General features: G+C 39.7%; 3 protein-coding genes and 1 pseudogene across 3 annotated transcripts; all 4 read right to left on the bottom strand.

The window, feature by feature from the left end:
• Positions 1–1102: 1102 nt before the first annotated feature.
• On the bottom strand, positions 1103–3016 carry LOC115674636 (peroxidase A2-like). The gene is made up of 4 exons (XM_030597093.2): positions 2738–3016; positions 2411–2602; positions 2118–2283; positions 1103–1761 (listed from the first exon to the last, which is right to left on the bottom strand). Exons 1-4 carry the CDS (start codon positions 2960–2962, stop codon positions 1346–1348), a joined length of 999 nt encoding a protein of 332 aa, XP_030452953.1. The 5' UTR covers positions 2963–3016; the 3' UTR covers positions 1103–1345.
• A 2364-nt stretch (positions 3017–5380) lies between these two features.
• On the bottom strand, positions 5381–6936 carry LOC115674638 (peroxidase A2-like; annotated as a pseudogene).
• Positions 6937–11850: 4914 nt separating this feature from the next.
• Positions 11851–13474, bottom strand: LOC115674640 (peroxidase A2-like). Its single transcript, XM_030597098.2, has 4 exons — positions 13247–13474; positions 12945–13136; positions 12677–12842; positions 11851–12269 (listed from the first exon to the last, which is right to left on the bottom strand). The coding sequence occupies exons 1-4, from the start codon at positions 13472–13474 to the stop codon at positions 11851–11853; spliced, it is 1005 nt and encodes a 334-aa protein (XP_030452958.1).
• A 6992-nt stretch (positions 13475–20466) lies between these two features.
• LOC115674639 (peroxidase A2-like) lies at positions 20467–22561 on the bottom strand. The gene is made up of 4 exons (XM_030597097.2): positions 22144–22561; positions 21842–22033; positions 21549–21714; positions 20467–21034 (listed from the first exon to the last, which is right to left on the bottom strand). The coding sequence occupies exons 1-4, from the start codon at positions 22369–22371 to the stop codon at positions 20616–20618; spliced, it is 1005 nt and encodes a 334-aa protein (XP_030452957.1). The 5' UTR covers positions 22372–22561; the 3' UTR covers positions 20467–20615.
• Positions 22562–26564: the final 4003 nt, after the last annotated feature.

Raw genomic sequence — 26564 nt, 5'->3', positions numbered from 1 at the left:
TGATAAATTTACTCTTAAATGGGAAAAGAAGTGGATTTTACAAGTGAACAAAATAAATTATGCTTGCAAATTTGAAAAAATTAAAACTTTACCAGTGAATAGACCATTTGCAATTTTTAAAGTTCATTATGTCTCGGGCATAGCCTAGTATCCCGAAAGCCCAAAATGAAAAATGGGCGGTGTATGAAGTTTATTTCGGGTTCAAGTTGTTTTCTGGGCCTGGAAATTTTAGGCCCGAAATTTTGGGCCGGGGAAAAATAGGCTAGAAGCCCGATCTGGCCCGCTCATTTAGACCCCTAGAGGCTAGAAATTTGGTCATTAACACACATCACTATCCATACTTATCCACCACCGACTGCGAACGAAAATGCTGACATTGGATGCCTCATTTTTCCAGGTTCACCTGGAAGATAAGGCCCTCCACTTCTTTGTATTATTGCAAAATTATATTGTTCCTAACTTCCTATGCTTAAAAAAGATGGTGACCATTTGACGGTTAATCTTACTCATGAGTAATATCATAAGGATTTGCCATCCATTGTGAGGCTAGTGGTGTTGGTCCGTACTATAGTCTAGCAATAATCCTCCTATATTATGCGTGGCCAGGTGCATTCTTGCCTCCCTTACCATTTTAGAAACCTTTTTAGGAGCTGGACTTTGTTCACCCTGACAATCGCTCCTTACCATCGTTGGATTAGGCATGCACCTAGTCCATCCATGAACCATGCATATGTTATACTTGTAGATGATCCTACTTTAATACCATATATGACAATCCTGTCTATTCTTAAGTAAATGAAATTTTAATCTTCGAACTGATCCATAGGAAGGAAGTTGTGCCTTTTCCTCGTTCTCCTCCCTTAGACAACCTCGAAAGATATTATTATAAATCATGATTAAAACACCGGCCCATATTGCCCATTCAACCACATTTATTATTGAATCGAGATGTGTTTAAGCCCAATGTAATTTGATCACACATAGTATTCGGGCTATCAATCATTGTCTCATGTACTATCACCTGTTTTTCAGAAAATAAAATGTCATGCGATTGACGTTAGTCCACGTTTATAGGAGTTCCTAAAGAACTCTTCATGGATGATTAGTATAAGGAAGATCTCATTAATTAATGTGATCTCTTAACAGAGATGCGCAAACCTTTGTAAATAGTATTTTAATCTAATCAAACTCTTAACACTGCACACTTGACTTATTAATACAAATCTCTGGCTCGCTCCTCAATAGAATTGACCTGTCCAATAATACCTGATCTTTATTTCACACGCTGCTTTAAATTCACGTGCTCCCACGGAACACACCAAAGAAAAAAACAAAGGAAGAACTTTCAACTTCCATTAACCTTCCTGCAATTCGACCTGATCTGCCCGTTACTTCCGGTGAGAGGACTAATGTTTCCCATGTTTATCATCGACTGAGCAAAGCTCTGGAAGAAGGCGCTCTGGTTGCCGCTGAAGCTGTTGACGATGGAGATTGTTGCAGCGCCGGTCGTCGAGAACAGCTCTTGATCGGACAGAAGAAGCCCTTGGTTGTTCTGGAGGTTGGCATAGTAGTTGTTGTCGAACGTGTTCGGGGTCGCCGGGTCGAGGTTGGCGAGCACGGTGCCGTCTCCATTCTGCGGGCAAAGTTGCCGGAGAGTGGTCAAGTACGAAGGGCTTATGGTGGAATCAGGGCCGCCGTTAGTGAAATTGTAGAGCCTAAGGCTGAATGTCCTGCACTGTGCACGTCCAAAGGTGTGAGCTCCTGTTTCATGATCATATGCACGACAAGTTAGCTAAGACAGAACAAAGAATCTACAAATGGTCAGTTATGAAGGTGGATGAATAGAGCAATGCTAGGTATGCTCAACAGAATTTGTATACCAAATATATGTGAAATATTCGTAGGGCCGATCTATATAAATGGGTCATATTAAATACCAAATAATTACGGTTGGCGACATCACTCGATATATTAATTTATTAAACCGACCTCAGTATACTTAGCATTTATCAGATAAATCTATGAGCTGGCATGCAAGTTTTGACACCACCCTTTGGATCTTCATATGCAAGTCCAACAATACACTTATGTTTTTCCTTTTGTCTGTGTTATTTTACCGGAAAGAGTGACAAGGTCGGTGGTGTCCAAGCCAACAGCAGAGAATTTGGAAGTGAGGTTGGCCACGGTATCAATAGGGGAGGGTATCGATGTGTTCGCTCCCGCCTGGTTCGCTGTCAAGCTGTCCCTCCTCCCCAAGAGCACTGTCCAGGATGGACCTCCTGACTGCAATTTTGTAAGAGTGACAATCAAGAGAAACGCGGTTATGATTCGCGAAGGATAAGTATTAGTAACGAACCTAAGTATACTTTCAATTTATTCTTAATGTTTCTTGGACCATAACTATGTATACCAGGGAGACAGAAGCTTGAGCACCGAGGGCGAGGATGTCGGCACAAGACACAATCCCAGGACAAGAGCTCTCAATAGCCGTTTTGATGTTGTCCACCACATCGAACCCTCTCGTGGAATTTGTATTCGGAGCCGCGTCTTTCTCACTCTTTATGGTTGCGCTGTTGTCCAGCAACAGCGATCCATCACACCCCTTTTAACACATGTTATGCTCAAACATCAGTTCACACGACTAACTACCCGATAATCAGGTTTAAAGTACGATAAGAGAAAATGCGATCCTTCAGGACTTGCTGTTAATGGGAGGCGACCTAGCTAAGGTACTCACGTTGACGAAGCAATCGTGGAAATGGAGACGGAGGAGGCTGGCGGTGATGCGCGGGTCGGATTGAAGGGCTTGCTGGATCACGGTTTGGACAATGCTGGACGTGTTTGGGCATGTCGTGGCATAGAAGTTTGCGCTTAACTGAGCGTTCGATGGGTGGAGGAGAAACAACAACACGGCGAAAGCTGTCACCGCCGTCACTGAGGAAGGAGCCGGAGAACGGACCATGACTAGTAGTAAATCAACGTCGTTCGGACTGATGGGATCCTCTCCAAAACGCTGGAATCTAAATCCTAAAAGCACATTGTTGGTCCCATAGATATATAGTAAGGTTACGTCGACGCTCCTAGGGCTCAAAGTCATCATGAGCGCGTAAAAATCATTGAAATAAGTGCTTGCCAGCTCTAACGATCGAGGCCTCTTTCCATCCTTACTCCGTCGTCACGAGGTGAAATCATTAACGTTGAATTAGGTGCAAGGATCGTAGATAATATAAAGCTTCGTAGCGAAACTTCGGGGATGATTCCGTGAGAAGTAACAATCGACATAATCAACGGTTTAGGGTAATATATTCATCCTCCACCCACCACCCTCTCCAGCTTTCAAATTTTCTACGCATGCCGACCTTTGCCAGATCCAATCATAAGCAAGCAGAAGGCGAAATCGAGAAGGCAATGGTCAAAGCATATCCCACGCCCAAAGCCTTACTCCCTGCTCGATCTATGATTTAAGTATTGCATTGGGTCATGCATTGAACTTAGGTAAAGAGATGTAGCAAAACCAGTGTGCATTATCATAATCAAGAATTAGATGTTCACTGTTTCTTCCGCAATCATAGGGGACTGTGTGAGTCACATTTTTTGATATGTACATCTATCCAATAACGGACGTTTGTCTTCGAATCTACGACCATGCACGCCAATTTTCAACGGTGCTTCTGCTTTAAATATAATACCGGCTTCCTAATGATAGTGATGTGCTTACTATTGCAGTTTTTGTGAATCAACCATAGTTTACTAGCCAAAGTAGGTTGTGATATGAATATAGTAATGATACACTCTATTTTCAACGGTTTGATATATAGTTATTGCTTGGGACTTGGATAATCTACTCGTTTTGTCTAGAGAAATTTTAAATGCCTAAAGGCGATGGCATATCAACAAATGTCATTGTTACGATCTAGAATAAATGACGTGGACGCAATAAGTGAAATGTTGAAGAAGCTTTGTATAAGTGACAAATGCAAAAGGTGGGCCGAAAACAAGAATTCGCTTGAGCATGACATAACTTTTGATCAAACTGGAATTCATTACGAGGATTGTAAGTAGAAGTCGAAATCTCACTTGAACTGCCTTTGAGCTCATTTTTTAACCTCAAGATCCACTTTTTTAGGCAGGTTTTTGGGGAAGTTTTCTGGATTCATCCCTGTAAAGTGCACTATCCCAGCTCATTTGTTATTTTTCCATTCTTTCTTTGTTAGTTTGGTAATTTTATTCTTGTCCATGCTTTTCAAAGACCAGCTACATGGCCCGTGCTTCTTCCGGGCACGTCTTTGTCCATGGTTTTGAATCACTAGTAATGTTAGTCAAAAGAGATGTGATGGTAGAAACTGATGGTTAGTGAATTATAATATTCATAAATACGTAACATATCATAATTTTAGGAGATCAATGATTGATAAGAGGGAGAAAAAAAAAGTCACAAAAACTCTCTGTCGACAAACCCCCTCATCTCCCAAAAACTCTTCCCACTTTTGAAACTCTCTTGTAGTTAGTCTTTGGTTTTCTTTTTCTCTACTTTGATTGCCATTTCATTTCTCTCCTGATTTGTTTTGGGAGTTAATGTGTGTAAATAAATTTCTACAGCTGATCTTGGGTGAACATGGTGAACACTATAATAAATGCATGAATTAAATTTTAGAACATTTCTTCACTATTTGTGAATTTACTTGGAATCTTTTGGGTCATGTTCTGTCTTTCAAATTTGTTACATTCAGGATCTCTAAACAAAAGCAAGCCTACTAATCTATGCTAAAGCTATATTAAGGAAAGGAGGATGAATACCAAAAGTCTTTCATTATTATATTTATACGCTAAAAGGGAATTACTATGTATACTAAAAGGTTTCATCTTAATCCATTACTTAGTTCAATTAAAGTATCAGCTAAAGAACATAACTCTTTGTCGATTACTTTAAACATATTTGAATTGTCAGATAAAATGAATAAAGTTGTAACACAACAAACTGAAGCTCATGAACTTTGTCTTTATCATTATAAGGCGAGACTTGTTGCAAAGGGTATACATAGCTGGAGGGCATTGATTCTAACGAGTTGTTCTTTTCTGTGGTAAAACATACTTCTATTCGTGTATTATTTGCCTTAGTTGTTGCACTGGATCTCGAGCCAGAATAGCTAGATGTGAAAACAGAGTTTTTTCATGATGAGTTGGAGAAGCAGATTTACATGAGGCAACCAGAGGGATTTGTAATACGTTAATCAGCTGAGCTCTTAACACACTTGTTGTAGTAATTCGACTCTCTGGCTCTCTGTCCAATAGAATTGAGATTTCCAACCAAGCCTGAACTTTATTTCACAAGCTGCTATTTATTCATGTACACGCACCCAAAACCCCCAAAAGAAAACTTTCAACTTCCATTGACCTTCCTGCAATTGAACCTGATCTCCCCGTGAGAGAGTAATGTTTCCCATGTTTATTATTGACCGAGTGAAGCTCTCAAAGAAGGCACTCTGGTTGCCGCTAAAGCTATTGACGATGGAGATTGTCGCAGCGCCAGCTATCGAATACAGCTCTTGATCGGACAGAAGAAGCCCTTGCTTTTTATGGAGATTGGAGTAGTAGTGGTTGTTGAACAAGTTCGGGGTCATGGGGTCAAAGTCGGCAAGGACAATTGCCGTTCTGTGGACAAAGTTGCCAAAGAGAGGTCAAGTACCACGGGCTTACGGTGGGGTTGGGGCCGCCATTCATAGTGAAGTTGTAGAGCCTGGGGCTGAATGAATTGCACTGTGCATGTCCAAAGGTGTGAGCTCCTATTTTATTATCATATGCATGAAAAGTTAGCTTCTATTTCAATATATCATAATGAAGATTACATCAGCTTATTTATAAGTTTAATAGACAACTATTATAAGACAATATGTCAATCAAGATACGCACAATCAAAGAGAGATCTACGTGCAATATTCGTGCAATCCACGTGCAATCTACGTGCAACAAACGTGCAATCTTGAGAATTATCAAAATTTCTCTGATATAGTAAATTATTTTAGAAAAATCCCTAAATATCTCTAATATGTGCATCTGCACGTTTCGTTTGAAAATGGAAGTCCAACTGTTCTATTTTACTGGAAAGAGCGACAAGGTTGGAGATGTCCAAGGCAATAAGTAGAGAATTTGGAAATAAGGTTGGCATAGCTATCAAAAGGGGAGGGTATCGATATGTTAGCTAACGCTTGGTTCGCTGTCAAGATGTCCCTCCTCCCCAGGAACACCGTCCAATATGAGGAACACTGTCCAATATGGACCTCCCGACTGCAATTTCATAGAAGTGATAATCAAGAGAGACACAATTATGATTCGTGGAGGCTAAGTAATAGTAACCAACCCTAAATTTACTTTAAATTTATGTTTATGTTTCTTTTGCCATAACTACATATACCAAATAGACGGAAGCCTGAGCAGAGAGGGCGAGAATGTCGGCGCAAGACATGGTCCTAGGTCAAGCGCTCTCAATAGCCGCTTTGATCTTGTCCACCACACCGAAACCTCTGGCGGACTGGAAATTTGGAGCTGCATCTTTCTCGCTCTGTATGGTTGGGCTATTGTCCAGCAATAGCGATCCATCACACCCCTTTTAACACATATGTCATGCTCAAGCATTAGGTTACGTGACTAACTACCCGATAACTAGATCGAGAGTACCTTGTTGATGGGAATTGATGTAGCTTAGGGACTCACGTCGACAAAGCAATCATGGAAATGGAGACGGAGGAGGCTGGCGGTGATGCGTGGGTCAGATTGAAGGGCCTCTTGGATCACGGTTTGGACGATGTTGGACACGCCCAGGCATGTCTTTGCATAAAAACCAGCGGTTAGTGGAGCGTTCGATGGATTGAGGAGAAACAACAATGTGGCGAAAATGGTCACCGCCGTAAGCAAGGAAGGAGTATAATGGTGGCCCATGACTAGTTAAGTAACGTAGATTGGACTAATCCGATTTCTCTCTCAAAAGTATGGGAACTTGTCTCCTAAAGCACATTCTTGGTACTATATATATAGTTAGGATATGTCGAAGCTCTTGCGGCTCTATAAATCATTAAAGTAATTGCTTGCGAGCTCTGATGATAAAAGACTGTTTCATTTTCATTCCATCGTCTCAAGGTAAAATTATTAACGTTGGATGAGGTGCAAGGGTCGATTATATATGAAAGTTGCGATAGAAACTTCGTGAGAAGTGACGATCGAGATAATCAAGGGTTAAGGGTAATAATCATCCTCCGCCCACCACCCTCTAGCTTTGAAATTCTCAACAAGCGGCAATTTCTGTCAGGCAATACCACCTTAAATTATACTCACTGTAACACAAATACCCTTAATTTTTTTTTTTGTTATCAAAAACCCTAAACTTGCTTACCGTGATATAAATACCCTCAACTTTTTTTTGTGTCACAAAAAAGCCCAAACTTATATATGTATGACATATATATATATCCTCTATTACAATTACAATTCCATCTAGGGTACATTTATCACACTGGTATAAGTTCGGGGTTTTTTATGACACAAAATTTTTTTTTGGGTATTTGTGTCACAATTAGTCATGGCCACGGTTCGGAACCGACCGGTTCCGATTCGGAACCGGCGGTTCCGGTTCGTGGCCATGTGTGAACCGGAACCGGCCGGTTCCGGTTCCGGTTCGTAATTTAAAAATTAAAAAAATAAATATGAAATAAAAAAATAATGAATTATAAAAATATGAAATAATGAATTATTCAATATAAATTATAATCAAAATGAAAATTATAGGGGTGATCGGTTCCCGGTCGGAACCGGGAACCGAACCGGTAAGACCGGTCCTTTAATTTTAGAACTAGGAACCGGACCGGCAAATCATAGAACCGGGAACCGGACCATTGGTCCGGTCCGGTTCTAGGCGGTCCAATGGAACCCTTTGCTCTTAACTAGCAAAGGATCGTAGCCACAAAAGGCATACAACTTCACATGCTCATGGCTTGGCTTGGGTTTTATAAACAACCCCTTTGATGGTCTCTTCCTTCCCATTCGATGTGAGACTCTTGGCATTTGCATGAAGACAAGCCAAGAGTCTCACATTGAAGGTGTTCAAGGCAAGCCGAGAGTCCCACATCGAATGGGAATGAAGAGACCATCAAAGGGGTTGTTTATAAAATCCAAGCCAAGCTTTGTAATTAGAGTTTAATACACTCAAGCCAAGCATTGTAATTGGAGATCAATGCACTTACAATGCATGGCAATTAGAGTTCAATTTTTTTTATTAAAAAAAAAATTAAATAATGATTTTTTTTTAAAAAATATTCATTATTTTTTTTTATAAATAATTTGGAACCGGAACCGGGCCCGTAGGCCACGGGCCGGTTCCGGTTCCGAACCGCGGGCCCGGGTTTGACCGGGCCGGTTCCGAGCCAAAACCGGCCCGTGGCCATGACTAGTCACAATGAATAAATTTAGGGTTTTTATTGATACAAAAAAACATTTGGGGTATTTGTATCACAGTGAGAATAATTTAAGGTTTTTTATGGTATTAACCTTTTTTGTCGGATCTTATCATAAGCAAGAAGCATGCATGCGCAATCGAGAAGGCAAGGGTCAAAGCATATCTCAGACTTCTAATTTTATTCTCTGCTATGATATGAATAATTGAGCATTGTACTTGGTCATCTATATAAATTAGGTCAAATAGATGTAACAAAACCAGTATTTGGTCATAATCAATCCTAAATTTTTTTATTTTGGCTGATTTAGCCCTAAATCTTTTGACGATTTTTTAATGGAGTCCTTCCGGTTAATTTTAAACTCCCATTATATGTTGTGGCGATTTCTCTTATAATTATAACTCAATACTGATAATAAAAAATTGCCCAGCGCGGCACTGCAATTTTTCCTTTCTAATTTCAAAGAGTTTTCCTAGTAAAAGAATCATGTCCTCTTCTCTAATTTTTTTTCCCTTTTACATTTCTCGTCCCTAACACTTTCAGATTACAAAGTAAAGTTCCCATTGAGTGCCCTCTTAGAGGGACCCGCAATGGTGGTTGAGATCATGGTTGGACCTTTTGAACCAAAATTTTCCAGATGCCATCTTAAACATGTAAGCTGCTGCCTAATTTGGGTCCCCAAGAAATTTATGTTCGTAGCAGTTGATTCAATGTATCACGAATAAAAAGGCCATAATCAACACTCAAAATCTTTTATAGATGGTTAGGCAGTTTCTGAGTGTATTAAATGATGTCTTCGTTGAAAGAGTTTCGTCTTCGATTATTGAATTACAACAGATAAATTGAGTCCAGATATTACCTCCGAGGAAAGAAGAGCACGATCCATTTTGCTCTGGGGATATTACTTAGTACATACCTAACTTCAAATAACACAGTTCAAACTGAATATTGTTTGGAGTTGGTGGCCTAGCTATGATGTGTTGGAATTAAAGTCCAAGTTGAGATAGTGCGTGGAATGGACAAACGAGAAGCCTCACCTACAGAATATATTTGCCTTGAACCGAACTATATATCATATCAGGTTAGCCAAAAGCTTAAAGACGGGAGGAGGGAATCTCCATGAATATAAGGGTCATTAAAAATTCTATAAACAAGCGATGTGTAATACTCTTAACATAATGTTCTAAGGAAAATGTTACCTATTTTCATTTAGTATCCAAAGGTACATGTGTTTGCAAAGTTTGTTATCTAATAGAATTTGGGAAAATAACAGGAAAAACTTAATATCGACGCACAAGGTACAAATAATTGCACGCGTGCAATTTTTAGTTTTAGTTATGCACTTATGTTAGAGCTGGACGTATTTTTCCTTGAACGGAGAGATCCCCTATATCAATTTGGTGCCCTCATCACATGTTCCATTCATCGGAAATTGAAGCGTATCTCTCTCCTAAAGGAAAATTACCAAAAGAGTACTAAATCTATTGTAATTGTGCCAATGCATTTCTAAACCTTTTTTTTTACCAATTTAGTTCTAAACCTTTTGCATTTGTGTCAATTTAGTCTATTCGGCCAAAGCTAACGTGTCAATTTTTAAATATTATTATATATATTTTTTATTTTCTTCCTTATTTTCTTGTTTTCCTCCACAGTGGTTGGCGAGGCTTTGGTGAGGGTCGCGGCCTTGAGGCCTGCCCTGGTGACGTGGGCAAAGGTGGCCATAGGCATCGCGCGAGGCTAGTCTCACCGGCTGAGTGCGAAGTCTGCCTCCCTCACGGCTGGCAAGGCCATGGTCGCCTTCGCCCGCATCACTAGGGCCTTGCCGGTCGTGGGTGAAAGCGGCCATGGCTTCGCCAGCCGCAAGTGAGAGCCGCTGCCGGTAAAGGGCTTCGCGGCCCTTGCTTAGTACTTGTCGGCCACTGTGGAAAAAATAAAAGAAAAAAGAAAAAGAAAAGAAAAGAAAATAATTAATAGAAAATTCGAAAAAAAATATTAAAAAATTGCCACATGGGCATCGGCCGGATGGACTGAATTGGCATAAATGCAAAAGGTTTAGGAATGAATTGGCTTAAAAGAAATGTTTATGACTGAATGGACATAATTGCAATATGTTGAGGACTTTTTTGGTAATTTCCCCTCTCATTGGAGTTTCACCACACCCCCGAGAGAGAGAAGAATGTCATTTATAATCCATCTCATGTGGTATTTAACACGTTTAAGATATGAAATCTTATTTATAATCTTGCAAAAATATTTTCAAATACATCCAAACATGTCATATTAACATGGCCACTATGTTTTCATGTTTAATTAAATGTATGGTAGCATGTCCTAATGCATCAAAAATTCCATGAGACTGTAATGTTGGCATAAATTTACACGTACATTCCATATTGGTTTAAATAAGGCTTAACTAACCTTGAAATTAGGCAAGAAAAGGAAACAGAACTGGCTAACGCTCATGGCAAGAACTTAATGAATTTTGAGAATTTTTCCAATAAGCATCCACTTACGCGCTAGATTTCTTTGTTTAATTCATTACAATTCGGAAGTCCAAACTCCGTCTTAAAAAGATAAAAGTGATTAGTGCGTATAAGTTGAAATATAAATATTCAATGACCTCCGAAAATCTAGGGCCGAACGCGGAGAACCATGGAAGAAAAGCGACCCCCTTGCCAAGAAAATAGTAGTTATCGGTTGACAGTCAACGATAGATAAATTGGTAAGGCGTAACTTGATGATCTTAATTTAGTTATTATCGGAGAAAATGAATAATGTAAATTGTATATCAAGTTACAACATGAATTTGAAATACCTCAATCTAGAATCGAAATTACGTATACTTGATTTAGGCAGCCACCATCTCGGAACTGATCAATATGAAAGGAGGCGTGTTTTTTTTTTTTTTTCCATTCTCCTCCTTAGGATAGACTTGAAGAATACCATCGTCATTGTTAAATACCACCCTATATCGACCGTTGAACGCCATTTTATTATCGTACCGAGATGTGCTAAAGCCCGATATAAATTGACTAAACAATTGTATTCAGGCTATCAAGCATTGTCTCATGTACTTTATTTACTATATCACCACATGTCTTTCGCAAACTAAAATATTACGTGATCAATGTTAGCCCATGTTTATAAGAATTTCTAACAAACTCTTCATGGATGATCGATACAATGAAATCTCATTTATTTAATGTAATCTCTTAATAGAGATGCGCAATCCTTTGTAATTTTTTAATCAGATCAACTCTTAACACTACACACTCGACGTAGAAATACAAACCTCTGGCTCTCTCTCCAATAGAATCGACATTTCCAACAATGCCTGAACTTTATTTTACACGCTGCTATTTATTCACGGATACGAACACACACCCAAAACCCCTAAGAACACTCTTTAACTCCAATTGACCTTCCTGCAGTTGAACCTGATCTCCCCGTTACTTCCGGTGAGAGGGCTAATGTTTCCCATGTTTACTATTGACCGAGCGAAGCTCTCAAAGAAGGCAATCGGGTCAAAGCTGAAGCTGTTGACGAGGGAGATTGTCGCAGCGCCGGCTGTTGAGTAGAGCTCTTGGTCGGACAGAAGAAGCCCATCATTTTTTTGGAGGTTGGAGTAGTAGTGGTTGTCGAACAAGTTCGGGGTCGTTGGGTCGAGGTCGGCGAGGACGCTGCTGTTGCCATTCTGAGGGCATAGTTTCCGCAGAGCGGTCAAGTACCATGGGCTTATGGTGGGATCAGGGCCACCATTCGCGGTGAAGTTGTAGAGCCTAGGGCTGAATGACTTGCACTGTGCACGTCCAAAGGTGTGAGCTCCTGTTTTATTATCATATGCACCAAAAGTTAGCTAAGGGAACAAAATATCTGCAGATGCTCGATTGCGAAGGAGGATGAAAAGACAATGCTAGGAATGCTCAACGGAATTTGTACACCAAACATATGCGACAAATTCCTTACTGGACATATGAATAAATAATAACGATCCACAATATCACTTGATATATTGATTTTGTAAAATGATCTCGGTATACTCAGCATTTCTCAGATAATATGTCCATGATCATATTAGGAGGTTCCAATGTGTTAAACAAAAGTGAAGAGATGTTGTGCCAATAAGTTATGTGACAAAAATCCAGCATCTCACTCTGTATATCTATTTTGTGCATCAATACTTGCAGTTTCACGTTTCATTTCAAAATGCAAGTCCAGCTGCTCTATTTTACCGGAAAGAGCGACAAGGTCGGTGATTCCCAAGCCAACAGCAGAGAATTTGGAAGTGAGGTTGGCATAGCTATCAAAAGGGGAGGGTATTGATATGTTCGCTAGTGCTTGATACGCCATCAAGCTGTCCCTCCTCCCCAAGAGCACCGTCCAATATGGACCTCCTGACTGAGAAACACGAGTATGATTCGTGTAGGCCAAGTAACAATAACAAATCCTAATTATGCTTCAAATTTGTATTTATGTTTCTTCGACTATAACTACATATACCAAATGGACGGAAGCCTGAGCAGCGAGGGCGAGAATGTCGGCGCAAGAAACTGTCCCAGGACAAGCGCTCTCAATAGCCGCTTTGATCATGTCCACCACACCGAAGCCTCTCGCAGACTGGAAATTTGGAGCTGCATCTTTCTCGCTCTGTATGGTTGGGCTATTGTCCAGCAACAGCGATCCATCACATCCCTTTTAACACATATGTCATGCTCAAGCATTAGGTTACGTGACTAACACTACCCAATAATCAGATCAAAAATACTGTCTTTAACGGGAATTGATCTAGCTTAGGGACTCACGTGGACGAAGCAATCATGGAAATGGAGACGGAGGAGGCTGGCGGTGATGCGTGGGTCGTGTTGAAGGGCCTCTAGGATCACGGTTTGGACGATGCTGGACACGCCTGGGCATGTCTTCGCATAAAAATCAGTGGTTAGTTGACCATTCGACGGATGGAGGGAAAACAACAATGCGGCGGCAAAAAGGGTCACCGCCGTCAGCGAGCAAGCAGTAGAAGAACGGGCCATGACTCGTTTAAGTAACGCGGTTTGGACTAATCGGATCCCTCTCAAAAGTTGGGCAATTTGAATCCTAAAGCACACATTCTTGGTCCTATATATATAGTTAGGATATGTTGAAGCTCCTACGGCTCTAAGATCACCATGTGCGCGTAAAAGTATTAAAATAATTGCTTGCCAGCTCTAATGATCCTAGACTGAAGGTGAAAATATTAATGTTGGATTGGGTGCAAGGATCGATTACGGATGCAAGTTTGGAGAGAAACTTCGGAGATGATTTCGTAAGAGGTGACGATCTAGAAAATCAGGGGTTAAGGGTAATACTCATCCTCCACCCACACCTCTAAGCTCTGAAGATTTCAATACATGGCAACTTTGGTCAGACCCAATTAGAAGCAAAAGGCATGCGAAATTGAGGAGGCAAGGATCGTCGCATATCTCAGACCTAAAACTTTGTCTCCTGCTAGGATATATGCATTGTACAGATTGGCCAGCAAATTGGATTATCCAACCCAACAATGCGGGTGATAATTATGCATTCGATAGGCCATCCATAAGTTTGCTTCCTTTGTTAGGGGATCGGATTTGATCATGTTTTATTAGGAGAATAACAACGTAATTTTCAGGCTCTGCCACTTTTCTTACCCAAAAAAACCTAGTATGCATTAGCATATCAAGTATTAGACATTTAGTGTTCCTTCTGCAATCAGAGGGAGTGGGGAAAATTATCCAATCAATTCTAAAGCTATTGTGCGGCTATCAATTCAATTATAAACTTTTCAATTTTGCCAATTGAGTGCTAAACCTTTGTGCGAAGTTCTAATGTAGTCATTTTGCCCGAAATCGCTGATGCGGTGGTCCAGTTCTCATCGGCCATTGTACATGGCACATCGCCACTGTACATGGCACATCGCCACTTCAGCGATTTCTCGCAAAAATCGGCCAGTGAAATTTCGCACTACGGTACATGATTCAATCGGAAAAATTGAAAAGTTTATAAATGAATTGACATTCATATAATAAGTTTAGGACTTATGTGACAATTGCCTTAGAGGGAGTGCGTAATTTAAGTTTGACGGATACATTAATCCAACAATGATTGTTTCTCTTTGATACATGCTGATTTTACATAATTATTGCTCGGGTTAAAATAATCTACTCATTTTATCTACAGGTATTTAAATGCCTAAACTTAGAATAATCGACGAGGATGCAATTAGTCAAGATTGAAGAAGCTTCGTATAGGTGGAAAATGCAGACGGAGGGGCTAAAAAATAAGGATTCGTTTGAACATGACATAACTTTTGACCAAACTGGAGTTTATTATAAGGATTGCACAAGTAAAAGACGAAAACTCATTTGAAGTGTCTCTTTTTACCTCAAGATCAACTTTTGAGATGGGTTTTGGGGGACGTTCTTTGAATTCATCCCTCCAAAGTGCATTATCTCAGCTCATTTGTCATTTGTCATCTTTCTTCTTCTTTTTTGTTTATTAGGTTTGTAATTTTATTCTTGTCCGAGCATTTTATAGATTAGGTATGAGCATCGCTCTAGGGTCAACCCTGGACCGGCCCAACCCGATCGGTCCTGGTTCAATTCCCAAGGGGACTAGGTTAGTCCTTGGTCCTAGAACCCCCTGAACCCTGCACTATGCGGGTTGGTCCTCGATCTTGAGACTTTAGGATTGGTCTAACCCGGATCAACCCTGTATATATTATATTTATATATTTTGTTTACTTTAAATCCTACCCTAGCAACTGTGCCACTATTTTTTCTGTTTTTTATGTGGTTCTGCCGTGTAGAATTGTAAATTATAAAGTAGAAACCCACTTAACTAGTTAACCTAGCCTTGATTTGACCAAAAAAAAAATAGAAACCCTCCTCTTCCTTGCTTGTCGCCTCGCTTTGTTCGCTCGCCGCTCACTTGTGAAACCCTATTCCTCACCTCGCACCGCTCATCTCTACTGACTCACCTCGCTCTCAACTCTATTCGCTCGCCTTGCTCCCTGCTTGCCTCTTTGCTCGCCTCGGCCTTGCTTTCACGTGTTCGCTTTTTTATGGTTCGTTGCTTTTAGTAAATGGAGATTTATGTTGTTATCTTATCTTAGATTTATGTTTGATACGTATCGGTGTTCATAGTTTGATTGCTGAATGTCACATTATTGATAAATATGAAATTTGAAAGAGTATGTACTTTCAAGGAACACAAAAAAATAAAACAAAAAAAGAATTGGTCGGTCCCGGGTTGACCCTAAGGTCGGTCCGGTCCTCAATCCCAAGCTCAACAGGGTTGGTCCTCAGTCCCAAAAATTGAGGGAAAATTACCAAAGAAGTTCTAAACCCATTGCAATTGTGCCAATTCAGTCCTAAACCTTTTGTAATTGCGCCAATTCAGTCCATCCGGCCACTTTTGGCCCGCCGGTTGACGTGATAATATTTTAATATATTTTTATTTTTTTTTTCGAATTTTTTAATATTTTTTTCCTTTCTCTTTTTTTTTTTTTCTTTCCTTCTTCCCCCTGGCCGGTCCGGCCATGGGGAGGCTTGCCAGCCACTGGGGACTGGCAAGGGCGAAGCTCGCCATGGCTAGGCGAGCTCGACCTTGCCCACAGACATGGCGAAGCTCGACCTCGCCAGATCCTCGTCGACCCTTGCCAGAGCTAGGCGAGGCTCGTCCTCACCAATGCTGGCGAGGGCGAGCCTCCCCAGTGGCCGGCGAGGTCACCTCGCCAGCGAACCTCCCCCTGGCCAGTCCGGCCAGGGGGAAGAAGGAAAAGAAAAAAAAAAGAGAAAGGAAAAAAATAAAAAAAAATCGAAAAAAAATTTATTAAAATATTGTCACGTCAGCCATCCGACGTCCACGTCAGCGCCGGCCGGCCAAAGTGGACGGATGGATTGAATTGGCATAATTGCAAAAGGTTTTGGACTGAATTAGCACAATTACAATAGGTTTAGGACTTTTTTGTTAATTTTCCCCAAAAATTAAGGACCAACACTATGCGGGTTGGTCCTAGGGTTAGGTGTAGAATTGGCCCAATCTGGACCATGCTCACCCCTAAGACTAGCTATTGGACCGCGCTCCTCCCGGTCGTATCTTCTGTTCATAGCTAATAATGTTAGTCAAAGGAGACGTGACAAAAGGAGCTGAGTGTTGGTCAAGCGTAATATGCATAACTTAGTAAAAAATCATAATTTTAGGAAGTTAAAGATTGATTAGAGGAAGTAAAAAGGTTGTAATGTAATGATATAGTTTGAGCCCGTATTTTTATTAGTAATTTGGATTTAGATTCATGAATAGTTACTGTGTTGCATGTTTATAATCTTTTTCTCTTGTAATTGAGGAATGTAATAAAGAGGTGTGAAGTGCTAATTATAATGGAATTATCTACTGGATATAACCCTAGTTTAAGGGTGAATTAAGATAAAAATCTGTATCTCAATTTCTTTTTCTTGTTTTTACTCTCTATTTCCTTATAATTGTATGTCAAATCCTAACACGTAAATCATAAATATATGGCATGAATTCTAAATAATTTTTTTTGAAGATATTATTAACCTGAGAATGCAAGGAAAATAACAATAGAGTAAATCCAGGAAATTAAAATCTAGAACATTTTTTTCATTGTTTGTGAATTTACTTCGAATTTTTTGCTCAAGTTCCGTCCGTCAAATCTATTGCATTCCGGATCTCTATACAAAAGCAAACCCACCAGATGTGAAAATCGTATAAAAGAGAGGCGGATGACTATGGAAGGTCTTCCATTTCTATTTTTTTACACAAAAAAGGAATTAATATATACTAAAAAATTTCATCTTCAACGATTACTGAGTTTAATAGAAGTATTAGCTAAAGACCGTAACTCTTTATCAATCATTTCTAACTATTTGAATGTGACATAAACTGAAAAAGTTGTAACACAACAAGCTACAGCTCATGAAGTTTATCCTTATCAATATATTTCAAGGTTCCTTTTATGCCAACTTAAGGTAATTGCTAAGTGACTATTTTTAATCTACTGTAAGAATAACAGATTGTTCTGGACCGCAAAAAATTTATTATAAATTATTATAGGATCTACTTCTTCAAGAATTTATGGTTCACAATAATCTAAAGATTGTTATGCAACCCATTGCAAATCGCTTAGTGTGGTAACGTAATTTTTCCTTTCTAATTTTTAAAGAATTTTCGCTCACGGAAAAATTCGCGTGCCTTATCCTCTGACTTTTTTTTTCTGTTTTTATGCTTCTCGTTCCAAATAATTTCAGGTCAGAAAGTAAAGTTTCCATTGGGTGCACCCTAAAAGGGACCTGCAATTGCAATGGTTGTTGAGATCGCGGTTGGACCTTTCGAACCGAAATTTCTCTTTATTATTTTGGCATTGCCAGGCATGATCTTGAACATGTAGCCTGCGGCATACTTTGGGTCCACAAGAAATTTAATGTGTTCGTAGCAGTTGAATCGATGTGTCGTCAATGACAGCCGAGAGGGCACAATCAACACTCAAAATCTATTATAGATGGTTAGGCAGTTTCTGAGTATATTAAATGGTATCTTCATTGAAAAAGTTTCCACTTCGATTGTTGAATTACAACAGATAAATCGAGTCCAGATATTCCGTCCGAGGAGAGGAGCACGATCCATTTTTTTCTGGGGATGCTGCTTGGGACATACCTAACTTCGAAATAACACAGTTCAAATTGAATTTTGCTTGGAACGGCCCGTCTTCCTTACCTATACGGTCGGAACCTGACCTTTATACGCAGAGAAATACTCAATACTTTTTTTTGGAAATTATAGGAACAGGGTTCGATGTATAACGTAAGATGCGTGGAATCATGTGCTTGTGGAGGTTCAGATAAATTGGTTGGGTGCTGTTAACCAGTACCCTCAAAGCACTTGTCAAGTATACTTATTTGAAATAACTAAATACAAAATGTATTGGTTGTGCATGACATGAGATAATCGGTGTATTAAAAACTGGAAAGTTTCCTTAATTAATTGCTTAACTAATGTAATTGTGGCACTCGTTAACAAAATCCAAATTCATAATAGCAGTATATTCTTTACAAAGGAAATTCTCACTCTCCGACATGGACATATGCCGTTACATATTATGGTGTTGGATTAGATTCGTTGAGTCAAGATTGCTGTAAATCAAACAACTTATGATTAGAGAAGTAGTCGAAGTTAATGTGAAATAACATGGAAGGTAATGGATCTTGCAATTCGAAATCGAACATGAGAGAACAAGAAAATAAGGACACTAAAAAAATTTACGTGGTTTGGTCTGAACGTTAAATACCTTCGCCACAGGAAGAGTCGGCCGCAAAGAAATCCCTTTTGAATCGGGAGAATTATAGAGTATATGATTGCTCAATCGTTCCTGTATCTTCCAGTCTTAGATTACATCCAAAGCAAACCCATAAAAATGTTATTTCATAATCTTTCCGGGACAATTTATCCAGAAAATTTACAGATGAATAATCACTCATCTTATTTGTTTCAATACTCAACTTACGAGCAGAATCAGCATTTGCTGCCTCGGATGGTTAACGTGTGTTTATGCAAAACTCGGCTTTAATGGAATCCGAGAAGAACTAGGCCGTCAAAACAAGAATCCAAAGTCAAGTCATAACTTTGCCGGGCCCAAAAACACGGAAGCCCATTTTTTCTTCCTTTAATTCTCCAAGATCAGCTCCACCGAATTTGCTTGGACAACAATGTCCAAGTGGGCTTTTCTTCATAAACACGTTTCTGTACCGTTGGGCTTTCCATGACGGGTTCAAGCTTGAGACATAAGTTAACGTTTTCTTTACTTTAGCTCCACGTTTGTAGCTAAGTTATGGTTCTCGTCATTCATGCTGATTTTGCCAATGCCTTGACAGGCACTCAACTACTACATACATCTGTAAAGTCCTAGTTAAGCAAGTAGTAGCTTGATAGTTTCTAATTTAGCCACTGGTGCATAGGTTTCGTCATAGTATGTGCCCTTTTCGTGAGAATAACGTTTAGCTACCAACCTGACTTTGTTTCTTATGACTTTACCCTTGTCATCAAGCTTGTCTTCGAATGCCCATTTGGTTTAAAAAACCGGATAGTCCTCTAGTCTTGGTACAAGCTCCTAGACTTCGTTTACGCAGAACTGATGCAATTTTTTTGCTTTGATTTTATCCAATTTTCATTGGCCAATACTTCTTCAGTTCCGCTTGGTTCTATTTCGGACATAATCACCAAAGTGCTCAAGATTTGTTTGAATGAGGATCCTTCGGTAGAACCGAGCTGTTTTATGCTTTCCTCTTGTCTTGGTGTATTCTCATTGATAGAAGCGCGTGCTTCTACTTGTTGTCTCCTTATCCTCATCAACAGTGGTTATGGGTAGCATAGTTTATTCAAACCTGACCTGAATAGATCATTCCACTTTCTGCGAAATCTTGTTAAACACTGTATGCTTTACTGAAGTTTTAGCAAGATCATTCATCATATCTTCTTCTTCTTCTTCTTTTTAAATCTCGAGGTGAAAAAATTGCAAATTGTCAGTGCATCTTGTAAAAACCTCATCTCGAGAAACTTTATAACTCTGTATAAAAATGACCGATGTAACAAGATAGAATTTGAAATACTTCAATCTGGGGCCGAAATTACGTATACTTGATTTAGGCGGCCACCGTCTCGGAACAAATCAATACGGAAGAAAGGCGTGTTTGTTTTCTCAATGTCCTCCTTTGGATAGACTTGAAGAATATAATCGTCATTGTTAAGCTACCACCCTTCACAGACCTTCGAACGCCATTTTATCATCGTACGGAGATGTGCTTGGGCCCAATATAAATTGATTAAACAATTGTATTCAGGCTATCAAGCATGGTCTCATGTACTTTATTTACTATATAACCACATGTCTTTCACAAACTAAAATGTCAGGTGATCGATGTTAACCCACGTTTATAAGAATTTCTAACAAACTCTTCATGGATGATCAATAAAAGAAAATCTCATTTATTAAATGTGATCTCTTAACAGAGATGCGCAATCCATTGTAATACTTTAATCAGACTAACTCTTAACACTACACACTCGACGTAGAAATACAAACATCTGGCTCTCTCTCCAGTAGAATCGACATTTCCAACAATCCCCCAAAAAACACTTTCAATTCCCATTGACCTTCCTACAATTGTACCTGATCTCCCCGTTACTCCCGGTGAGAGGACTAATGTTTCCCATGTTTATTATCGACTGAGCGAAGCTCTCGAAGAAGGCACTCTGGTCGAAGCTGAAGCTGTTGACAAGGGAGATAGTCGCGGCGCCCGCTGTCGAGTACAACTCTTGATCGGTCAGAAGAAGCCCTTCATTTTTCTGGAGGTTGGAGTAGTAGTGGTTGTCGAACAAGTTCGGGGTCGTTGGGTCAAGGTCGAAGAGGACGCTGCTGTTGCCGTTCTGAGGGCAAAGTTTCTGGAGAGTGGTCAAGTACCACGGGTTAATGGTGGGATCGGGGCCACCGCTCGCGGTGAAGTTGTAGAGCCTAGGGCTGAATACCTTGCAATGTGCACGTCCAAAGGTGTGAGCTCCTGTTTTATCATCATATGCACGAAAAGTGAGCTAAGAGAACAAAATATATGCAGATAGCTCAATTATGAAGGTGGATGAATAGACCAATGCTAGGATTGCTCAACGAATTTGTATACCAAATACATGCGACAAACTCGTTAGTGGACATATGAATAAATAATAACGATTTGCGACTTCACTTAATGTATTGATTCTGTAAAATGACCAAAGTATACTTGGCATTTCTCAAATAAGTATATGAGGGGGCATGCAAATTTTGATACCATCCTTCGGATATTCATACATCTGTGATGAAAAGTTATAGTTATGAGGTGCTATGAATTCGATCTCAATTAAGAAGAGACCATGATCATATTAGGAGGTTCCAATGTGTTAAACAGAAGTGAAGAAATGTTTGTGCCGAGTAGTCGTGTGACAAAAATCCAGCACGTCACTCTGTAAATCTATTTGGGGCATCAATATCTGCAGTTGCACATTTCGTTTCAAAATGCAAGTGCAACTGTTCTATTTTACCTGAAAGAGCGACAAGGTCGGTGACGTCCAGGCCAACAGCAGAGAATTGGGAAATGAGGTTGGAATAGCTATCAAAAGGGGACGGTATCGATGTGTTTGTTAGCGCTTGGTACGCTGTCAAGCTGTCCCTCCTCCCCAGGAGCACTGTCCAATATGGACCTCCCGACTGCAATTTCATAAGAGTAATAATCAAGAGAGACACAATTATGATTCCTCGAGGCTAAGTAATAGTAACCAACCCTCAATATACTTTAAATTTATGTTTATGTTTCTTTTACTATAACTACATATACCAAAGAGACGGAAGCCTGAGCAGAGAGGGCGAGAATGTCGGCGCAAGACACGGTCCCAGGACAGGCGCTCTCAATAGCCGCTTTGATCTTGTCCACCACACCGAAACCTCTCGCCGACTGGAAATTTGGAGCTGCATCTTTCTCGCTCTGTATGGTTGGGCTATTGTCCAGCAACAGCGATCCATCACACCCCTTTTAACACATATGTCATGCTCAAGCATTAGGTTACGTGACTAACACTACCCAATAATCGGATCAAAAAAACCGTCGTTAACGGGAATTGATCTAGCTTAGGGACTCACGTGGACGAAGCAATCATGGAAATGGAGACGGAGGAGGCTGGCGGTGATTCGTGGGTCGGATTGAAGGGCCTCCTGGATCACGGTTTGGACGATGCTGGACACGCCCGGGCATGACTTTTCATAAAAATCAGCAGTTAGTTGAGCGTTCGACGGACGGAGGAGTAACAACATTGCAGTGGCGAAAAGGGCCACTGCCATCAGCGAGGAAGGAGTAGAAGAACGGGCCATGACTCGTTAAGCAACGTTATGTGCACTAATCGGATCCCTCTCAAAAGTTGAGCAATTTGAATCCTGAAGCACATTCTTGGTCCTATATATAGTTAGGATATGCTGAAGCTCCTACGGCTCTAAAATCGTCATGAGCGCGTAAACTTATTAAACTAATTGCTTGCCAGCTCTAATAATCAAGGCCTTATGAATTGACTAGACCGTTTCATCTTCACCATGTTGGAATAGGTGCGAGGACCGAGTACATCTACATGTTTGGAGATAAACTTAGGAGAGATTTTGGTGAGAAGTGAAGTGAGGATCGAAATAAAAAAAGGGTTAAGGGTAATGTTCATCCTCCACCCACCGCCCTCTAGCGTTGAAGTTTTCAATACATGGCAATCTTTGTCAGATCTGATTAGACGCAAAAAGCATGCGTACTTGAGAAGGCAACGCATATCTCTGACCTAAAACTTCATCCCTGCTAAGATACTTGTATACTTAAGCATTGTATTTTAATTAGGTCAAATAGATGTAGCGAAAACACGATGCATTATCGTAATAAAGAATTAGACGTTTACCGTTTCTTCGCAATCGGAGTGAGTACACGAGTTAAATTCCAAGGCTACGTCACCACGGCGAATTTTGTAGAAGGTCGATCTAAACTCGTGTTATATATTGGGGTGATCTCTTTCGTAATCATAACCCGATACTGATAATGAAAAAACTGTTTAATGCGGCACCTTGATTTTCCCTTTCTAATTTGAAAGACTTTTTCAACATAAAAAAATTGCGTGTCTTCTTTTCCAATTTTTCTGTCTTTGAAGTTTCTCATTCCTAACGCTTTCAAATCGCATAGTGGAACTTACATTGGGTGTATCTTTCTTTTAAACGAAAATTTTCCCTTACACATGTAGCCTGCGGCATACTTTGGGTCCACATGAAATTTTTAATCGACACTCAAAATCTTTTGTGGACGGTCAACAAGTTTCTGAGTGTATTAAATGATATCTTCATTTGAAAGAGTTTCAACTTCCATTATTAAACTACATCAGATATATCAAGTCCAGATATTCCCTCCGATGAGAGAAGAGCACGAGCACGACCTATTATGTTCTGGGGATGTTGATTCGGACATACCTAACTTCGAAATAACACGGTTCAAACTGAATATTTTTTTGGAGTTGGTGGTCCCGCTATGATGTGTTGGGAAAGTCTACATTGAGAATAACAGTTGGGGTAGACAAACGCGAAGCCTCACCCGTGAAATAAATCTGGGCGGAATTTGACCGTTATACCATGCTAGAAAATCCTACCTAAAAGCTTATAGATGAAAGGATGGAGTCTATATGTATATAAGGCTTAGTAAAATCCTATAGACAAGCGATTGACGTGCAGAACTCTAGCACAATGGTCTAAGGAAAATGTTGTAATTTTTTATTTTGTATCCAAAGGAATACGTATTTGCAAAGCTTGCTGTCTAATCAAACCGAGGACAATAATCGTAAAAACTTAATTTCAACACGCGAGGTACAATTAGATCGAGAGAGAGAGAGTGAGTGAGAGAGAGATAAGGCCATCATTCCCTGATTTTGCATCATGCTCGTATAGTTTCATAAATATATCCTGTAAAATTTAGATCGTGACATTCTTGTTGATCATGTCACAACTTTGTAACACAATCTCGACTCGTGTATCACATAACATGTTTTAACATATTTATTATCCGAATTTTTCAAATCGATTAACCTCAACAGATACATGTTTTAAGTAAGGTTTCACCCGTAAGGTGGTATCCGTGGGCTCCATACAATGCTAATATTTGTAAACAAGATCTGTTACATTCAAGATAAGCACTTAATCAATCAACATAAACGTATGAAAAATGTCAAAGATACACGGCCTTATCTGTGTATAAAAGGGTTGACCGAAATATTCTTAGTACGAATATCCTCAAACCAAACAAAGTAGGGTCAGTTTGTTTCGCGAAAAATGAATAATTTTGAAAATATTTTCCTAAAAACGATCTCTTGTATCTTTTACAAAAATGAATGAATGAAAGATATTTTGGTCGTCCACGAAAAATGTTTAGACATAAATTGTTGTCGATAATGAAAACATTTTTCATTAACTAATTAATTCAATTGATATAATTGATTATTTTTAGGAAAATATTTTCCAAATCATTCATTTTTCGCGAAATAAATAAATAAGTAGTGTGTGAACCGGCCCTACAAAAAAAAAAATCGGCCTTAAGTTGAAACAGTCAATTCTGTATAGCTAACAACTTTACTTTTGGCAGGCCATGTCTTCCCCGGGCATCACATTCCTTGGTAAGCTATCATAAATAAGCTGATGTTATCGTATCCAAATAGTCAATGATAAAGCACCTCATATTTATTTATGCTAAAGTAGATTTGTTATTCAAAGGGCTCTTTTGTACAAGTATATGCAGTAATATACGACATTTTGTAATGATTAACAATCAAATGAAATGTTTGCGACGGTTTATGATGGCCTCAAGTAGGCTGCGGAGACACCGTAGAACGGCCCCGTCTTCCTTATCTATACAGTCGGAACCTGACCTTTATATGCAGCAATCCTCAAACAGACTCTTTTTGGAAAATTTAGGAACAAATTTCGATGTATAACGTGAGATACTTGGAATCCTATGTTTGTGGAGGACTAAGTATACTTATTTGGAATAATTAGATGTCCAATGTACCGATTGTGCACGACACGAGACAATCGGTGCATTAAAAACTGTAAAGTTTCCCTATTGGTTGCTTAACTAATGTAATTGAGGTACTCGTTAACAAAATCCAAATTGAGATAGCAGTATATATTCTTCTGGAAGGAAAATTTCACTCTCGTGTGGACATATGCTTTTACGTAATATAGCGTTGAATTAGATATGTGGAGTCAAGAACTTTTCACTAGAGAAGTAGTCGGAGTTGAAGGTAACGTATCTTGCGATTCAATATCAAACGTGAGAGAACAATGACTAAGGACATGTGAAAATTTACGTGGCTCAGCCCGAATGTTAGGTATCTATGCCATAGAAAAGTAGGCGGTAAAGAAATCCCTTATGAATTCGAAGAATTACGGAATATATAAAATCGCTCAATCTTTCATGTACAGTCTTAGATTACATCCAAACAAAACCCACAAAAATATTATCTCATAATCTCTCATAGAGAAAATTTACGGAGGACTAATCCGTACCACTCATCTTATTTGTTTCAATATGCAATTCACGAGCAGAATTAACATTCATCGTCTCGGAAGTTTCACTAGTGTTCTTCTTCCTGTAATTCCAAGATCAGCTCTGCCGAATTTGCTTGGACAACAAAGTCCAAGTGGGCTTTTCTTAATCAATACCATGAGCAGCTACATAATATAGGCCGCACTTTGTGCATTGGGCTTTCCATGATGGGCTCAAGGTCGAGACATAGGTTAACGTTTTCTTTACTTTAGCTCCATAATTACAGCTAAGTTATAGTTCTCGTCATTCATGCATGCTCTGTTGATGCCCGATGGATGCTCAATTATCACATACGTCTATAGACTTAGCCAAGCTCATTTTTTTCCTAAGCAATGAACGCGGTCCACGAGATTCGGCGGCTTCCGCGTTATTTCACCACAAAAGTCTTCAAATTAGCTTCCGTTTCTCAAAAGACTGTAGCAACTCTGGAACTCAGCTTAACTGGGAAGGAAAGCAGAGCTCACGTTATGCCTAGCTTCGGCGATAATCACGCGATGAGCTGGTTGCTTTTATGTCTTTCAAATCATCAATTAAATGCTCAGATTGGACACAAGAAGAATTGACAATGTGCTTAGGCTAGGAAAATATCTCCATTGAAAAATCGACAACGTGCAAGAACTTCGTCGCCCTAAGACCTCGTGGAGAAGCCAAAGGGGAAGAAGGCTTCAGGGATTGGTCTGACGTTTTCCTTTTCATCGTGGTGATGCGACATCACTACACGAATTTAATTTAGGAAACCAATTCAATCTCTCAAACATAGGAGCTCCTTTTATCTCGTAAAAGAAGAGATTCTTTCCTTGTCAATCGATTTCCTCCAAGGTAAGGGATGCTGTTCGCGGAAAGCCAACCGGCAACTTCCTTCACCACGATTTACTTAAGATCTAAGTCTCTTCTATGCCATCCATATCCGTTCATCTGCTTCGGGTGGGCGAGCGGGAGTTGAGAAGCC

The sequence above is a fragment of the Syzygium oleosum genome, unplaced genomic scaffold, assembly GCF_021117445.2.
Source record: "Syzygium oleosum isolate NSW1041296 unplaced genomic scaffold, Sole_v2.1 Sole_v2.25, whole genome shotgun sequence".
Classification (NCBI taxonomy): domain Eukaryota; kingdom Viridiplantae; phylum Streptophyta; class Magnoliopsida; order Myrtales; family Myrtaceae; genus Syzygium; species Syzygium oleosum.
The sequence above is the reverse complement of the archived record's forward strand: the minus strand, read 5'-3'. Positions and strand labels throughout refer to the sequence as shown.

Coding starts and splice junctions, on each gene's coding strand:
- LOC115674636 (XM_030597093.2), bottom strand. CDS start 2,962: ATGGTCCGTTCTCCGGCTCCTTCCTCAGTGACGGCGGTGACAGCTTTC. Junction 2,603..2,737: donor TCCACGATTGCTTCGTCAAC/GTGAGTACCTTA, acceptor ATGTGTTAAAAG/GGGTGTGATGGATCGCTGTT. Junction 2,284..2,410: donor CTCAAGCTTCTGTCTCCCTG/GTATACATAGTT, acceptor ACAAAATTGCAG/TCAGGAGGTCCATCCTGGAC.
- LOC115674640 (XM_030597098.2), bottom strand. CDS start 13,474: ATGGCCCGTTCTTCTACTGCTTGCTCGCTGACGGCGGTGACCCTTTTT. Junction 13,137..13,246: donor TCCATGATTGCTTCGTCCAC/GTGAGTCCCTAA, acceptor ATGTGTTAAAAG/GGATGTGATGGATCGCTGTT. Junction 12,270..12,676: donor CGACCTTGTCGCTCTTTCCG/GTAAAATAGAGC, acceptor ATAATAAAACAG/GAGCTCACACCTTTGGACGT.
- LOC115674639 (XM_030597097.2), bottom strand. CDS start 22,371: ATGGCCCGTTCTTCTACTCCTTCCTCGCTGATGGCAGTGGCCCTTTTC. Junction 21,715..21,841: donor CTCAGGCTTCCGTCTCTTTG/GTATATGTAGTT, acceptor ATGAAATTGCAG/TCGGGAGGTCCATATTGGAC. Junction 21,035..21,548: donor CGACCTTGTCGCTCTTTCAG/GTAAAATAGAAC, acceptor ATGATAAAACAG/GAGCTCACACCTTTGGACGT.